General features: G+C 44.2%; 1 protein-coding gene across 5 annotated transcripts in view; it reads left to right on the plus strand.

Moving 5' to 3' along the window:
• Positions 1-9,850: 9,850 nt before the first annotated feature.
• LOC148022040 (aminopeptidase (DUF3754)) overlaps positions 9,851-18,471 on the plus strand; it is a 72,846-nt gene continuing 64,225 nt past the window's right edge. The window contains exons 1-4 of one of the 5 annotated variants that reach the window (XM_087697641.1): positions 9,851-9,955; positions 10,117-10,179; positions 10,469-10,597; positions 10,753-10,847. In XM_087697641.1, coding sequence (XP_087553767.1) covers positions 10,489-10,597; positions 10,753-10,847 — 204 coding nt within the window. In that variant the 5' untranslated portion in view covers positions 9,851-9,955; positions 10,117-10,179; positions 10,469-10,488. The other 4 variants (XM_087697638.1, XM_087697639.1, XM_087697642.1 and 1 more) reach the window with 4 other exon arrangements.

An 18,471-nucleotide genomic window follows, 5' to 3' on the forward strand; every position in this document is an offset into this window, starting at 1 on the left:
AATGAATCCATGACGCGGTTCCTTGCGGATTTCTCTTCATGCCCCGATCCAACCTTTGTAACTACTTGTAATTATCTTAGGTTACTTAAGTTACTACTCAAGCAGGACCCGACCCCACAAGAACGTGGCCTGCCTTCTCTCTTTTTTGACCCTAACGCCATCTCTCTTTTTTGACCCTAACGTGGCCTACCTTCTCTCTTTTTTGACCCTAACGCCATCGACAGTTGTGCCATGGCGCGTCTAATGATAAGGGCTAGCCTTCTCCCCTCTTTTTGCCTAGCTCTCCTAGAGGATATGAACGACAGCCAGTTCACTAGATGCAACCATCCTTTCCTCTCCACCACCTCCCTCCACGTCCGCATGAATCTCAAAGGATACATGCAAAGCCATCGATTTTTGAGCAAATCCATCCAACCCCCTTCTCCGCCTAAATCAGACGAGGAGAATTAGGCATAGGCTGTCGTTCTACTAGTGTAATACTATTCTTCTTCTTTTTTTTTTAAAGAAAAAGAATACGAACAAGCATCCAAAGAAGAGCAAGAGGAACATTACGCATGGAATGGACAAGACAACTCACTTACAGAAGCACTTAGCACCACATAAAGCACAATCACTGCACCTAGGGGTCCTCACGTTAGGCATGCCTGGTGGCTTCGGTTGATTGGCCTTGCTCCTAACCCCCTCGCCCTTTTTGCTCCCCCACTTTACACTTAGGGCACATCAAGGACAGAACATACCTAGGGGGATACCACTCGCCTATGGTTAGACCTGTCACCCTAAGCTACTTGCACCACACCTCCCTTGCACGAATGGGGTCCTCAAGTGTGGGACATCACCCAGGCTAGCCTGTGGTTAGACCCAACTCCTTATTCCACTAGCACGAGCACAATACACTACACAATAAGATCGACACCCCCCCTTAGGTAGAGCACGGCTGATTTTCCTTCCAAGCATCACAAAGGAGACAAACCACCGACTTCGAAGGCCCCCCGTCATCCACTTGCTATCTATTTGGCTTCTCCAACCAACCTTATTACCAAGCTTCCATGAGCACCCGAGTTTACATGTGGCCCTACCCTTACATGACTACTTCGATGACTGCCTCTTAAACCCCAACAGCAGCCAAGAGTACCATGGGACTGGCACACGTCTCAGAGGGGGGTAATGTTAACCCCAAGTCAAGAAGGTGGAAGAATGAATGAAAAAGTGGAAAGAGGATGGAAAAAGAGCAAAGACACCCGAGCGGCCTCTAAAGCTAAGTTGGAGCCAAAAGCGTAATTTTAAATGAAAGGCGCCTCAAAAAACTCCAAAAGTTCGTGTAAAAGAGTGCCAGGCTCCCTCCTGTGCCAATTGTAAAGTATTAAACGGGTGTAGGCTAGAGGCATAAGGCTAGAAGGGGAAAATAGATAAAGGACCTTGCCACAATGGCCGGTCATGTAAAAGAAAGGGATGGGTGCTCATGGGAATTTAGGGTTTTGTATATGAAGTTCAAAAAGTGAATGGAAGCTCATTCTTTGGTGTGTGGCTAACAAGAGCTCTTCTCTTCTTCTCTTCTCCTTGCTTGTGTGTGCTCTTGAGAGAGGGGGTGTGAAAGTGTGAGAGAGTAAGTGTGTGAGAGTGAGGGATCAAGAGAGTGAAGCTCTTCACCATCTCCTCTTCTCTTCTTCTCTTCTCTTCTCCTCTTCTCTTGTGCGCGCAGCTATGGTGGATGGAGCTTGGAGATGGAGGAGGCTTGAGAATGCTTGAGCTAGCATCTAGAATCGTGGAGCTACCGGTGTGTGCGAGAGAGGAGGCAACTCATATTGGCATCAAGGTAGGCTCACTACACTCGTAAGATCAACGGCGCGTCGGCTAGGTGAGAGATAGCCATTAGAGCTCGCTTGGAATGCTTGAAACAATAAGCGGTCCGTGGGTCTTGGTGGTTGAGCGAAAGCTCCCACATATACACAAGAGCATGTGTGGAGAGAGAGAGAGAGAGAGAGAGAGAGAGAGAGAGAGAGAGAGAGAGAGAGAGAGAGAGAGAGAAAGAGAGAGTTATATTAACGTCTACAAAAGGCCAAGTTGGCCTATGAGACCAAAAGGTTACATACAAAAGATCTGGGAAGTTTTCCAAGTCCCAATAAAGCTACTATCTAGTGTTACGGTGAACTAGGTGAGTAGGTACACAATGGTATATAGACTCAATACAATCTAGATGCACTTCAAGTGCAGTGTGGAACTACTCATGGAGCGTGGTCATCTTAAGATGTCCCGCATGGGCCTATATAGCATGGAGAGGCTGAAGCGGTGGGTTATGGTTCCTCGGTGGCGCTGTACTATCCATTGTATATGTAGGTGATGTCTCCTCTGTGGGGGCGGGGGCTTATTGGGTGTGGGCGACGAGCTCTGCTTCTCTCTATGGCTCTATCCAAGGTGACTCCTCGAGGTGGGGCCATTGGTTGGTTGGCTCCAGTCCTCGTTGTAGAGGGGGTGGTCAAGGGTCTGTAGAACTCTTGGAGGGTGCGTTGTTGTGTGTTCCCGGGTTGTTTGGTCCTAGACATGTAACAGGTGGTCCCTATGTTGGCGTAGCTCCTAGGAGGAAGAGCCCAAGGCATTTCTGGTTGGGGAAGTCTAGTATTTGGGAGAGTGGTCTGAATCCCTCCTTAAAGAGACAGTGGAAGCGGCCTTTGATCTCGTAATACACCGGGCATCTACATATGTAATGTTCTTCTATCTTTGGCTCTAGCTGGCAAAGTTGGCAGATCCTATTCTCTGGTGGGAGAGAGTCCACTCTGTATCTGCCTGTCTCGATCCGTAGCTAGTGTGATGACATACGAAGTTGCCCGATGGCACTTTGAACCCCATGGGACATGTGTATATCCATGTATATTGGGCGTATAATGAAGCCGTCAGGCATGAGACGTAGCAGGTGCTCTCGATAGAAGGCCATCTTCTTTCCCAGATCCTCAGCTGGTAACACCCATGTCCTAGTTGTGTGTAGCTGAATAATATCTGCCCTGATAATGCAGTTCAGCTCCTCCCGGCTAATCTTCATGCATGGGCAGTACAGACTATATTCTAGGGGTAGGAGGTGGTCCATGTGTAGCCCATGCAGTTGTAGCTAGGCCTGAGTATGAGCGACCATCATTCAGTGTCCCCTTGCGATGCGAGTTGTTTGGATGATTCTAGTGCAAGGTGGGAGTATCTGTGTCACAATAGGCTCCAAAGCCTATGCAAGAAGGTCACCATCTGGGATAGGGCCTCTGCCACTATAGGTGGTGCTCCCAATTCGGTCCTCATGATCTCGTGTGGTATTGATGGTTTACTCCTGATCAACCGAGAGATCATCATCACCAGGGGGCGTTCCATCTACCCCCATCCTTTGTATCTCTCCTCCCCTTCAGGCAATGGCTAATCTTGTGTGGTTCACCGTGTATAGTAGAGGCTAGACCCCCATATCGGGACCCTATATAGAAGTGCTAATGTGACCAAGGTATTAAAGAGCCATAGCTCCATCCGAGGTTCCTGAATTTGTAGATGTGCACATTGGCTTTCCATAGATCCCAAGGCAACATAGCCGCGTGTCAGTCAGTCCGTCGTGGCCTTCCTCAGAGTGAATCTCGGCCCTAAGAATTTTATTCCCAGGTAAACATATTTTTGGACCACCTCGACCATATCCTCTCCGTATTTGAAGTGGGACACTGACCGGTGGATCCACTGGGTGGATGTGTTGAATACCATGATCTTGGTTTTCCCCAAGTTCATTGTGAGGTCCTTGTCTTGGCAAAAGGTCCATAATGCATTTAGGTGGCACTACAGTCCCTCCGATGTGCTAGAGAGGAGAACTATATCGTTTGCATATAGTAGCATGGGTATCAGTGTCCCCCCCAGGCAAGACCCCTCCCCTCCAAGTCTATCCATATAATTTGATATCTCGTCAATGTAGAGTCTGAACAGGGTGGGGGAGAGGGGGCATCCCTGCTTTACCCCAATAGTGCTAATAATCTCCCCTGATAACCCTCCTGGTGCTTGGACCCATCCAGTGATTGACAAAATCATATAGAGCCAGGATTCCCCATCTTATCTCTGTCGGGGCTTCAAGTGCCTGCAGTCTCTACATGAGTCTAGCTCGGGGAACTGTATTAAAGGCCTTGCGAAAATCCACAAAGCAACAATACACCTGCTTTCCATGTGCCCTGTTCTCTTCAATGATGGCTTGGAGTGTGAGGATGTGGTCAAGTTAGAGCCGGCTTGCCCCCGTGCCCAGTGTTGGTGTGTCTCCGCCCATTTGCTTAGCTCATGCTCCGTGATGGATCCGTAAAGCTTAGCCAGTACATGGCCAACCATTACCATTCGATAGTTTGTGGGGACCATGGGGTCTCCGGCTTTTAGAATTGGTACTATTGTATTAGTTGACCAACTGGCTGGGAAGCCTTCACATAGTGCCATGTTAAGGGGGGGGGTGATGGTATCTCTAGCGAATGAGAGGTGTTTTGCTACTAGTCCCACGTGGTTTTGGGCCCAACCATTCTGGAGTCTGTCAATGGCATCACTGATCATTTTAGTCCTGAAGAAGGTGGAAGCAGTTGGCCTATCCTCTAATGGCCAAGGTAGGGGAGGTTGTCGTGGCACGTGGTACAATGAGGTGGCGTAGCTATGCCACATTTGTGGGAAGGTAATGCGTGTCTCTACTCAGGGTGCTTGGAACGCCTTCCATGCCTCCTTGCTGTCTTGCCCTAAGAATAGCTGATAAAACTCGTGCTCTAGCTTGGATAGGTATGCTCGCTTCTTCCTTCGTAGTAGGCGACAAAAGTTTGTATGAGCTTGGTGGTGTGTGTATTTCCCTTCATCTTCCCCTTGTTGGAGGCGGAGGTGGATTTCCTTGCATTCCTTGTTGTACCAGCTATTCCACGGGGCATTCTTGCTAAGAGGGGTAGAGCAGGGTGTGTGTGGGGGAAGTATGCGGCAGATGATGTGTGGAGGGTCCTGGCCAGTTGTGTCGTGAGCTCCTCTAGGGATGCGTGTGGGTCCATCTCCTGTAGGCTCCAATACAAATGTATGAGTAGGCACTCACCATCGTCCTGGTGAAGTGGTATCTAGGGAATCTTTGAGGGTTGCTCACTGGGGGGGAGGGGGTTGGGGAGGGGTCCCCTTGTAATTACATGTGATGCTAAATTGGAGATATGCATGGTTTGCAACTGCCGCCAGTGGGCGTGGTGAGATGCTGAAGGCTTGTATGTCTAGGATCAAGGCAGGCGGCCCTAACAGGTAGTCCACTGTGGTACCTCCTCTCGAGACTTTGGATGCATGCTTATGTGGAAAGCATGTGAGTGCATCAGACTTAGGCCATCTAGCCAGGTCATTAAGGATGGCTAGTTTGTGTGCCCCTCCTGATGCGAGGAGCCATATTCCACGGTGGATTCTGTGAGGTTTTGCGGTGGATTCCGTAAAATTATATTTATTGACGGGGTTCATACACAGGGTGGATTCCTTGTGCGAAAAGTCAATGGGGACGCCTATCCTTTTCGGACGTCTCGCTAATTTAATGTGCAAGTGGGTGATTCCGCAAAATACATATTTAAATTAATGGACATTTATGAGTTTAGAGTGTACACTCGTAATAAATTCAGGTTAGGATTGAGTTCTAACCAATTTATTTATTTTGTAGCTGAAGATTGCTAGGTATTCACTTTTGTCGGTTTAATTTTATTATTTTCTAACAATTGTGAATGCTTCAGTTGATGTGTAGAGCAGGCAACAGTGGCGTTGGGAAGCATTGGGCGATAGCGTGTATTCAAGTTATTTAAAAGAAATTATCATTTTTTATGGGTGCGCATCTTAGGCATGGCGCCAATATTTATTTTGACGTGCTTATTTATTGAAGTGCTTGACATTTATTTACTATTTTGTATGCACATGGACGCACGATTTAAATATTTGTTATTGGACATTGTATTTGGGAACAACCGGACTCTTTGGGCGCTCAACCGCTTTATTCTTTAGTTGGACAAAAGCAAACACAAAAGCTAAAGCATGCTAATTGTAAATTTGGGCTATTTTTGAGCTTGGAGATGAATAATATACTAAATACATGCTTTGTGGAGCGCTCACACAAGGCATGGGGGGAGATTGTACCCAATTAGTATTTTGCTTCATGTCGTGCAAGTCTTCTCTCTTGTTTTTTGTGCAAAGGTAGAGTTCTTTTGTTCTTGGGGACCTTCCGGCGCTCGCTACGTATGCATATAGCATCCGATCTGTGCACCACCTCCTAGTACTAGTAAATAGTCTCCATACTCTATGCACTCAGCGTTGTCCTGTGATGTTCGGCTAATCCCCAACTCCTCTGGTGCCAGCTCTCGATACATGTGGTCTTTGCTCTTAAAGAAGGGGACTTGGCTCTGCGCTATGTTGGCGTTGAAGTCCCCTTTCAGCAAGACAGCTCCTATGCTCAAGTAGTGCATGATATCCTCATATAGAGGTAGGTACAGGGATAGTCCTCTCGATGTTGCATACGGGGAATTTGCCGGGGCGAAGTAGCATATGGCGACATGTATATCCCGTGGGCGATTTGTATGTATCCTGATCCACATGAAACATGCTTCATCATCCCTCTTCATGACTTGTATGATGTGTTGTAGCTCCTCCCTATAGAGTACTACCACTCCACTTGACCCTTTGGTCCTCTCTCGAGATTTGCCCGGGGGCGGCACACTGACTCCCATTTGTAGCCTCTCACTGTTGGTAGGTGCATGCTTGGGCTCTGGTGTGTCTCTATATACATTACTATGTCCATGCCCATGAAGGTTTCCTGGAAGAGCCCAACATTTGTTATCATGGCTCCATTATAGTTCCACACTGCAAATCTCAATTGTCTCTCATAGGCCGCGCCCCGTCATTGGCACTTCTCCATGATGATGATGCGCCTGTCCCTATAGACCACCCATTTGCCTGCCTTGCGTGCCTCCATGATCTATGGCATACATTCCCTTTTGTGGGCCACTTGGGCTACGGTGAGGTCATCTTCCATATATATTTTTTGTCATTTGAGGGTTGTTCTCTTGGAGAGGAAGGCACGTCATGACTCTAAGTCGTTAAATTTCAGGATGAGGGGCCGTCCTCTGTCTTGAGGACGGCCTACCCTCAACGCCTTTTCCATGGGGGAGGGGTCCTTCACCCCCACTTTCTCACAAAGGCCATTGGCATCCTCCATAGGGCTGTTTCCCTCTTTCCACCCGACCACCCTAACATGGAGGGCTCTGATTTTCCTCCTCTTCTCTTCCTCAATGGCTACGTTGATGAACTCCTCCTTCTTTGTGGGGGTTTTTTTGCTACTTCGATTCATTTGGAGTGTTCTGCTGTGTCAACTTGTGCCTGTTGCACGACCACTGCCCATGTGTTGATCTCCTTCATCATTTGGGTCTTCATCTCATTGATTTTTGACTTGACCTTCTCAGGCATTGATTTTGTGATCTCCCCTCCTTCCTCCTAATGAGATTAAGCTAGCTCTTGCAGTCGGTAATTTTCTGTTGGAGTTCTGCAATGGCCCAGTTTCTCTCTTGGAGAGAAGATTCGATATCCACTTGCTAGGATGTGAAGTGAGCTCTGACCTCTTCATAAATTTCATCCTTCCACTCCTGCATCTTGCGAATTGTCTCCTCCTTTACCTGCTCGATGTCTTCGTCACACATGGCCCTCATCATTTCCTTGATGTTATCCATGTCTTACTGGATCTTACAGATGTCATGGAGTGTCTCGATGCTCTTTTGTACATGGGTGTCTTTCACCTTGTCGGCACTATTCCAAAGGGCTAAGTATCTTTCACTCTTTTCCCCTCGCGTACGTGGGGACACTCTTTGGTCTTTCTTGGAGGACCCTGACATTTTTGCAGGCAAGTTCTACACCTTGGCGGCCTTAGGTGTAGTTTGTGGGGCCCATGTTTTTGGGGGGGGGGTGTTTCGGCAATGCGGATTTGGGGGGCCTCGGACCAGGGTGGGTGGCTCGGACCCCATAGGGGACTCAGACCAGGGGGCTGGTTGACTAAGGCGGGTGACTTGGACCAGGTGGGGTTGACTCGGACCAAGGGGGGATGACTCGGACGTGATGGGAGTCAGACGGATGGGAGTCGGGTATCTTGTGACGTCGATAGAAGCAGTCATGGAAACCACAGCAGGGCGGTGGGCGGGCCGGTAGGCGAGCAACTCCTATAATGATGCAAGCAATGGCAACAACAACATATGGAGTAGCAGCTATGGAGGGGAGCTAGAGGAGGCGTTGGCGTTCTTCAACATGGATGGGGATGCGAGGATATCGGTGGGGGAGCTGGGGGCGGCTCTAAGGAGGCTAGGGGACGAGTTGATGGACGAGAGAGAGAGAGAGAGAGAGAGAGAGAGAGAGAGAGAGAGAGAGAGAGAGAGAGAGAGAGAGAGAGAGAGAGAGAGAGAGAGAGAGAGAGAGAGAGAGAGAGAGAGAGAGAGAGAGAGAGAGAGAGAGAGAGAGAGAGAGAGAGAGAGAGAGAGAGAGAGAGAGAGAGAGAGAGAGAGAGTTAACATCCCAAACTTTGAGGAGTGGGGGAGAAAGAAACAAGGTAACCAAAGTATCACATGACAAATTTGATTCCTTGCAAATCGGCTTTGTAGTAGCTTTGCGTAATGCTACGAAGCAGCGTGGCTTCAATATTGACTATACACAGAAAGAAGCTCAAACTTGTTCATAAAACACAATGCACAGAACTATATATTGCAACCATCAACATCATATTAATCTATTAGAGACTATGGATGGACAAACAAATTATTAGAATAAATTAGCATAGGAACTTCAGTTTGTCATTAGGCAGACCACTAGTGTATTTATACCATCACATTTGACTTCTTAATTACTAAAATCAAAGTATGAAATATTTCTTAAAACTTTAACAAAGACACATGTGCTATTTAATTAAAAGAAAGGCATGCCCCATGTTATGCCATAACTTCTTATTTTTCATTTGGAGAAAATTTCTAGCTTATAGAAAAAGATTTGTTAAGACTTTGCCAATTCTTTAGCTCTTGTTCTTTTTTGTTTTCAAAGTATAGTGCATTGTGATTACATCACCTTGTCTTTATAGTAGTACTCTTATTAAAATTCATACTTTTCACATACACTTATTGCTGGAAGAAAATAAATAAATCATCATTCATAAAAACTTTTCTTTGTCCTCTATAATGAAGCATTTATATGATTTTTAATTCTTTATTTTGAGGATTTATTTGATATTAACAAAAAACTCTTTGCTAAGAGTTTGCCCATTCTTTAGCTAGTGTTCTTTTTGGTTTCAAAGCATCCTATTAAATCCCTTTCCTTTCTTTAGGTAGATCTTAGTGATTAGTAATTTAATCACGTTGTTTTCTTAATTAAATTATCTTTTAAACCTAGCACCAATGCTTTTTGGGTGGGGACCCAAATAGTGAAAAACTTTTTTTTTTTGGGTGGGGGCCCAAATAGTGAAAAATCTTTTGGTTAAAACATACTTAGGTAAAAAAATTTACAAGGTGAATTGTGCCAAGGGGGTCATGGTGTAGTGGTTTGGGCGTGAGTCGAGTTTGAAGTGCGTGAGTTCAAATCCTGCGTCCTCCTTTCTCGGAGTTTGAAGTGCGTGAGTTCAAACCCTGCATCCTCCTTCCTTAGAGGTAGTACTATCAAATCTATTCACATGGAGAGGTGAATCAAATCTATTCACATGCAAAGGTGAATTGTGTGAGTCATGCGTGAGTTCAAACTCTTGCGCCCTCCTTCCTAGGAGGTGTACTATCAAATCTATTCGCACTCAGAGGTCAATTGTGTATATTTTAAGTTTCAATATTCTCACTCATGAGCTAATATCATGGGTGGGGTCCGGGACGTGCAAACTTTACAGCCCGACGATGAGGAACTCGGAGCTCTGTCTGCTTTCTGGGCCCGACAGAGAGACGATAGCATTGCTTATCATAAACGGCAGGTCAAACCCATCTGATACGCATGTCTTTGCATTCAAATTGGCACTGCATTTCATCGGTCTCATCGTGCCTGCAATCAGCTCGCTTAGCAGTACATAACCCACTTGGGGGTTTTCTCATGGCTCAGGCTATAACCCTGATGGAGCTCCTGTGTTTTGGGCAGTTTGCAAGCAATGCAGTTAACCACATCTTGGCGTTGAAGACTCAATAACACCCTCTTGGATTGGTTTGGCTTTCCACCAGTTATGTCCTGAATATATTGGCTTGTAGATTTTTGTTGAAGATCAGGGTAAAACTTGCCTGGCTCATTCTGCCAAAACTTGTTGATTGTGGTTTGTTATCTGTTTCAATGCATAAACAGATTGAATGCTAGATTGACTTCAAGAATGTGTTGTCCTTCCTTCTGTTCAAATTTGTTTCACTCCCCTCACACAGTCCCAAAAACAAAGAAGGAAAAGAAAAGAAAAAAGAGTCATATGGTACTGATGAAGCTCTCTCTGTTTTCTATTGTTTAGGGACCCATTTTAAAGTCATCATGGCGTCTCAACCTAAAGCAAAGAAGAAAGAGATCATGCGCATTGAGCGGGAATCTGTCATAATGACCATGAAACCAAAATTAATAATGGGATTAGCAGAACTTATGGGTTATTGCCTATCTTACTTCTACAGTCTCAGGAGGAAATTTGCTGGACTTGGATGGGTTATTCGTTCTTTGTATTATTATGGCAGCTTGTAACAAATTTTTGATATTGATAGCGCTCCTTGTATTCCCTTCCTCATTAGTCATCACGCTGTGCAGAGCTAGAGTCTGACAAGCAGGAGTTTTTGACATTATGTAAGCGAATTGATGCAACTGTCCGTGCTTGGTACCATGTACAATTTGAAGAACTTATGGTGAGACCTCTACCAAAAGCAACAGTCTTACTAAGCGTGAAAGGTGATTTTTATATTGGTGTCCATGCATGTAGATCTTTGAATCAGCTAGACCAGACTAGTGACAATAATTTTATAGGAGCTGTTGAACCTACATTAGCACAGGGACACTGCAGGTTACAAAACACACTTCTGCAAAATTGATATGTGTGCACTATGTAGCGAGTAGTAGGTGAGGCATGGCATGTGTACAAGCTGTATACTCACCTCTCATAAAGTACTGCACAAGACAAGACCGTGGACTCACTTACATTGTGTTTTGAGGGAGTAAAGGTGGCCATGGAGATAAATAAACACCTACAAATGTGTTAGTGTACACTGGGTGTGTTAGGATAGCTTGGACCCTACTAGAGTCCATGGTGCATGAAATAGGCCTGCAAGCAGTCATGTCAAAGGTTGTCAACAACTTAAGGCATATATGCTGCGAGCATAGTTGTCAGGTACAGTACAGTACAATAAAATACGGTACTAAATGGTACCTTAAGATTTTATAAGGTACGGTACGATATTAGTACGAAAAAAAACTTGATTATTTTGAACTAAAGATAATAGAATAGATATTTCAAGTCTAAATAGCAATGGTATTAGAGTATACAAGATGAATACTTGAGGGTAAAATGCCAAAACCTAATGTTGCATGCGCAACATGCGCTATTGTTACCTACAACTTACAACTACATAGATGGGAGTGTATACGTCATACATGAATGATCATACAAATAAGAGAAGTGTGGGCTTGAGAGAGAGAAGGTTGAGAGAAGTTGTTGAAATCTCAAATAATCTAATCTCATGGGAGAATCATATTAATATAAGGAGCATTTAGCTCATTCCGAAGTGCAGTTCGAATGGGAAAAGATGTATCCATTAAGTTGGCACCTTATGGTACTAATACATAAGGTACGATACTTTTAAGTGTGGTATAGTATGAAATCTTTCGTATGTGGTACTAGTGCAACTATATTTGAGAGAGGAAGAGGCGAAAGAGATAGAGAGAGGCTTGGGGGAGAGAAATAAGAAAGAAAGAAAAAAAAAGAGATTAAAAAAAAGTTGTAGGCTTAAAGGAGAGTGGCCTAAAAGTATATATATTTTCGTACTAAATTGTATGGATATGTACCGTACCATATTGTACGGATCGTACCGTGCGGATTAGTTCGTACTACATACGAAGATAACCTTGGCTGCGAGATAAAAATGCCCTAGGGTAATTGACACACCTTAAGCTCAATGAAGTAGACCAAGACCTATCATCTTAAATTCCTTGCTTAACATCTTTCTCGTGTGAGCTATGCACTTACTATGACTCCTTGTAATAATCAAGTCATACATATATAGGATGTTACTTTTGTACACATTATGGGTTTGGGCACTCTATTAGTGTGCATTAGTGGGTGGAATATTTAGTAGTTGGGGTAGTAGATTTTATGTTTGGGTGGTTGATCGACTTGCCCTTGTGCACGGCTTCACTATTTCCTATATAGACGCCCCTCCATCTTCTTTAGTTTGTGGCATCTAATATAGGTGATTGGATCTTCATATAACCGAACCAAGTGCCAAGTGCTAGGCTCTAGGCTCTAGGCTCTTGTATGCTAATAACCACAAAAAGATTGAAACCTATTTTAGTTCAAAAGCTATTGTCCAATCTTCTCTTGAAGTTAGCAAGGAAAGGTTGTATGACACCCTGAGCAATCCAATGCTTAGTTGCTGCTGACATTACTTAAAATCTTCAACTCATTTATATCATTTTTTCTAATCTGGTGGTCTATCAAAAGAGAGGACATTTCTAGGTGCCTATGTAAAGGGGTCTCTCCAAACCCATTCCTAGGGTTTTATCGTAACCTTTGGAGTGGCATTTTATATGCCCAACACTACGTATCTAGTAGAGTTTAGGTTGTTGAGATGGCAAGCTCAACATGTGTGGACATTGATGATGGATTGCTTGGTTAGATGGGTCCGCACATCTATACGTAGTACATGTGTGGTCACTATGATGCTTACATTGTCACTTCCTTATTACTTATCATATTTGGTTTATTGCATCTACTTATCACCAGTTGACATAGTTATAGTGCTAGTTGATTAGTGTAGTCAGTTATGCATTGTTTGACTCAGTAGGCCACTTTGCTTTATGTTGTATCTTATCTATACTATATGTACATTGTATTGTGTGTGAAAGAAGAAGAAGAAACCATTAAGAAAATGTTTTGGCCTCCATCTCTCTCGTGTTTTTGAGTGAGTTTCTGCTTGGTGTATGGTGTGTGTTTGACACAACAGCTTAAGTAAGTTTTCTCATCACGTGATTCATGATATGGTATTAGAGTAGCGTAACTAAGAGGTTGGTTTTGAAGGCTGAAGTGAAGGAGAAGAAGTAAGGATTCGAGCAAGTAAGCAATGGGTAAGAAGCTCTTCCATTCTTTCACTCTTTCTCTTGAATAATGTATGTGGAGATACTAGAAGCAGGGCAAAGCAAAAATCTCAAATTGTTGTGAGATTTGATGTGCGAATAGAGCACTATATATTTTGCAAATAAGCCCTTTAGGATTTTACCCTAGCTTTTTTGGCTATTTGGGGCCGTTTCGGATCTCGTTTAAGGCTTGCAAGGTTACAAACAACAAATTCAGGGCATAGTGCGATTTTGATTGTGTCAACTGAAAGTGGGTGTACTAGTTACAGATTTTGAATCTATAAGTTTTGAGGTATTTGCTAGAAAGCAAACACAAGTTTTATTTGCAAACAAGTTGCAGATTACATGAATTATTGAGCAGTCTCGGTGAAAGAGGTTGCTTGGTGTGTTACTGTGTATTTGTTGTAAAGATTGTAGAGGATTTGCTTGTTGTTTTGTATCAATTTTGTGATAATGGTAGAGAACAATGGAAATCCTATCATTGGGAATCTAGATAAGAATGACTATTCATCATGAAAGTTTCATGTGACAAACTTTCTTATTGGAAAAGATCTCTATGAGTTTGTTTCAGGTAAAGAAAAGGAGTCAGAGCTAAGTAATTCTGCAAAACTATAGAAGAATTAAAGGTGTGAAAAGAATGGAATGCAAAAGATAAAAAGGTGACGCATTGGCCATCTGCAGTCATTGATAATGTTATGTTGGGACAATAAAAAATGTAGAAACTTTATATACAGCCTAGATAATCTTTGAGAATATACTTTCAATAAATACCAAAATACGGAAGATTCAACTGAAGTAAGAGTTGAATGCTTTGAAAAAAGGGAAGATGTTTATAAATGAGCATGTTTTGAAAGTGAGAAGCATTGTAGATGCCTTAGCAGCTATTGGTATATTGCTTAATAATGATGATTTACTTTCATCTACTTTGGGTGGCCTTAATAATAAGAAGACTTGAAAATCGTTTGTTACTTTTGTGTATGTACGGAAGCTGCTTCTAATTTTTGATGAGTTCTCTCATAATCATTGAAGAGATCAATATGTAGAGTGAATCATCTGAAAGAAGTGGTGAATAGGTCCAGGCATTTTAGTCAAGTTGAAGAAAGAGACGTGGCTGATTCTCTTCAAGAGGTTGTGGTATGGGACATATTGGTGATAATCAACAAAATAGGTTAAATTAACAGTTCAATGAAATGCAGGTTTCAGGAGGCCGTGGTAATTTCAGGGATAGGGCAGCTCTAAAGGAAGAGGTGTCAAAAGATGATGTAACAGTGAGACAGTAGGGTTTGCAGGGAGAAACACGAAGTGAACTCGGCAAACATGGAGAAGAAAAGAGAAGAGAGAAGAAACTCTGATGAATGGAATGATGAAGTTCTGAATCATGGAGTGAATGTGATACAAGGGAACAAGGGTGTCGTAGTATAAGGAAGATGATGAAGACAGCCACGAACCACGAACCGCAATGTCCTCCTGAAGGGGTGTGAGGGTAGTGGAGAGGCTGGAGAGAAGAGGTGATGGATTGAATGAATCAGCTGTGTGAGGAATGAATGAGAGAGTGGCCTATAAATAGGCACAATCAGTCTAGGATGGAGCCTCTTTTTAGGGTTGTAAACCCTTAATGCAAAAACGCAAACTGCAGGTGAAGGGTTTCTCAACACCCCCTCTCAGGCCCAAAAAAGGGGAACAATAGAAGAGTGAGGTGGAGATGCAATGCTGCATGTTAAAGAATGCTCATGCAGCAAGTGTCACTTGGACAGTGTCCCTCATGGAGAAATTGTTCACTTGCCCAAGCGCCCTAGTACAAAGACAATGAAAACATGCAATGCATAGGAGGAATGTCGGACTTTGTGTGGTGCTGAGAACCATAAGTAGATGCCCATACTCAATCTCGGGAGATGGCTCCATGCTAACCAAGTGACGAAGGCAAGAAGAGAAGAGGAGGAAGAAGATGTAGAGGATCCCTAAGATCTAAGATTTCCCTGGAAAGGGAATCTACAGTAAAGACCAGTAGACTAAGTGAACTGGAGAACCCGAAACACAACCTTGGGAGAGAAGCCACTAGCTCCATGCATCCTTGCTGGAAAGAATACGAAGGCCTTGTCACCAAGTCGCGACTGAACCTCTGAAGTCCCGATCTAGGTGGTACCTGAAGATCCTGGGTATCAGTAGAAGAGATGACTGGTCAAAGATAGCCACCCCAAGAAAGTAGAGGATGGGTGAATAACTTCATGTGGAGTAGGTTCCCCCTCCGAGGTGGGAGGTGGAAGGGCCTCCGTTGAAGTTGAAGAAGAAGTAGATGCTCCCTTTGAGGACAAAGAAATAACATCCCCCTCTGAATCCCCCTCTGAAGTAGAGAGGGAATCCAAAAACTCATGGATCACGGACTCCGAAATGTCTGATGATGAAGGAAGTGCCTCCGGTCGTGCTGAAGAAGATATCTGGGGTGTGGAAGAGCTCCTAGAGGTAGCCTCTCGAATCTGAGTAGTCGAGGGTGGGGAAGGGTGGGGCTCAAAATGAGCAAGAGGTGGGCAATAGTCGCTGTCTCTCAGTGGAGCGGACTGGGTAGCCGAAGAAGAGGAAGGAGTCGAGCAGCCACCGTCTCTCGAAGGAGCAGACTGACAAGGAGACGGTATCAAACAATCACTGTCTCTCGATGGAGTGGACTGCAGATCTGTAGGTCGTGGAAGCCACTGTACCTGAAAATAAGTGGGAGAAGATTGCCGTTGGCCCGTTGGCATTGTGACGATCTCCAAGAGGTTGTAGCGCCAATCGATTCTCCATGTACTCAAAAGGACTTAGTGCGTAGCGGATGCGTCTTATTGCCTTGAGCATAGTACTTTGATAGCCGATGCAAAACAATCTCTGTGGCCCAGAAAGGAGAGGTGGTACAAGGAGTGCTTGGTGGCAGATCCGTAGGTCGTGGAAGCCACTGTACCTGAAAATAAGTGGGAGAAGACTGCCGTTGGCATTCAACGATCTCTAGGAGATTGTAGCGCCAATCGATCCTCCATGGGCTCAATAGGACTTAGTGCGCAGCAGATGCGTCTTATTGCCTTGAGCATAGTACTTTGATAGCCGATGCAGAACAATCTCTGTGGTCTAGAAAGGAGAGGTGGCACAAGGAGTGCCTGGTGGAAGACGCATGTACTCTGGAGGGGTGGGGAGTAAAGGTCGAACTCGGCAAGCATTGATGGTGTGTTCGGTGATGCCACAGTAGGAGCATCCAATAGTTTGGTCATCTGTTGGTAAAGAAGCCATGGATACCAGTGTGCCTTGCTGAAGAAGGAAGAGGTCAGCCACTATGAACCACGAACCACAATGTCGGCCTCAAGGGATGTGAGGGCAGTGTGAAGCACGAACCGCAATGTCCACCTCAAGGGGTGGGAAGGTAGTGGAAGGGCTGGAAGTGAGCTGCCAGTTGGAGGAGGATGTGACCAGTAGCAAGAGACTGAAATCTGCAAAAACGAGATTGTTTTCTGAATGGAGAGTGATCAGCAACAGTCGCTCTGCTGTAAACAGCTGCAAACTGCAGGTGGAAGGCTGGAAACAAGTGCCAGCTTGTAGATGACAGCAAGGGACAGTTGAGATTGCGATGTCCTCCGCGAAAGGGGTGTGGGCAGTAAGCTGAAAACACCTGAAACCTGCAAAAACGAGATATTGATGCAATGGAAGAAGAGAAGTGGATGCCGAACCCGCCACTGGTCTTTGCCTTCACTGGAGTGGAGGATCTTTGCCGCTGTTTGAGCAGATTCAGCTCTAATACCATGCCAAAAGATGATGTACCAGCGAGACAGTAGGGTTTGCGGGGAGAAACATAGAGTGAACTCGGCAAACATGGAGAAGAGAAGAGAAGAGAAGAGAGAAGAAACTCTGATGAATGAAATGATGAAGTTCTGAATCATGGAGTGAATGTGATATAAGGGAACAAGGGTGTCGTAGCACAAGGAAGATGATGAAGACAGCCACGAACCACGAACCGCAATGTCCTCTTGAAGGGGGGTGAGGGTAGTGGAGAGGCTGGAGAGAAGAGGTGTAGTGGAAAGGTTGGAGAGAAGAGGAATGAATGAGAGAGTGACCTATAAATAGGCATAGTCAGTCTAGGATGGCGCCCCTTTTTGGGGCTGTAAGCCCTAAATGCAAAATGTAGAAACACAAAAACGCAAACTGCGGGTGAAGGGTTTCTCAACAAGAGGTGAATGGTGGAACATAGGTTTTAGTAATTTTGGTATTGTTTGTCATTATTGTGGCAAAATTGATTATATTACATCCCAATGTTATGCTAAGAAGGATGACATTCGTAGTGGTAAATTGCAACAAGGAAACCATGCATCGTCTTTTATGATAGAATGAAGATAAAAATGAGCGTCTATTTGCTATGTAGCATATGATGAATGCTGTTGTAGGAAAGGGAGGACATGATGATGTATGGTATCTGGTGGGATGTGGTCGGTACTTCACTACGCTCCTTTGATTGGGTCTTTGCTTAGTCCAAATATCCTTCTTCGACACAACTACATATGAAGATTTTGTTTCCGTTTTTCCGTTTCTGGGGTTGCTGGCACAATTAGACAACTTGAAATGCTTTTATTTTTGATTCCACAATTTGGGGCGCAATCTCACCTCGTTAAGTTGAAAGGTATTCTACATCGGGAGCTTAACCTTATTCAGCACATGGATCTCCTTTCCAGGGAGGACTTGGTCCCCTTGGCATACGACAATCTTTGCTGCTTCCTTGCCATGACTTTTGTACTTTTTTAGTTATTTGATATTTTGTAAAGCAAGGATATGCACAATGGCCTAGAGCCATCGTGCATCTTGTAATCACGTAATCTTGTACTTTTTTCGTAATTAATACAATTATCTATTATGAAAAAAAAAGACATACACGTAAGGGAAATGTGCCCTATGAGACAAAATCCAAAGTACATCCATGTCTAATGTCATTTCATCAGGATGGTGAAGATAATATTAAATTGACTAAATCCTATGTTTTGTAAAGTTGAGCCCCTGATCTCTCAGTCATTGGATGTATAAGAGAAAAGCATGATGCACAAATAAGGTGTAAGTGGCCTATGAAACAATGCTAAGAAATAACTTTGCAATGGTGTATAAGTGTTTCACAATTGTGAATGGGGGATTAACAAGGAACACATTAAGGGGAGTTAACCTAAAAATGAACCCACTAAT

The sequence above is a fragment of the Lygodium microphyllum genome, chromosome 17 (assembly GCF_053477565.2).
Source record: "Lygodium microphyllum isolate KBCC chromosome 17, Lygodium_microphyllum_v1.1.10, whole genome shotgun sequence".
In the NCBI taxonomy this organism is placed as follows: Eukaryota; Viridiplantae; Streptophyta; class Polypodiopsida; order Schizaeales; family Lygodiaceae; genus Lygodium; species Lygodium microphyllum.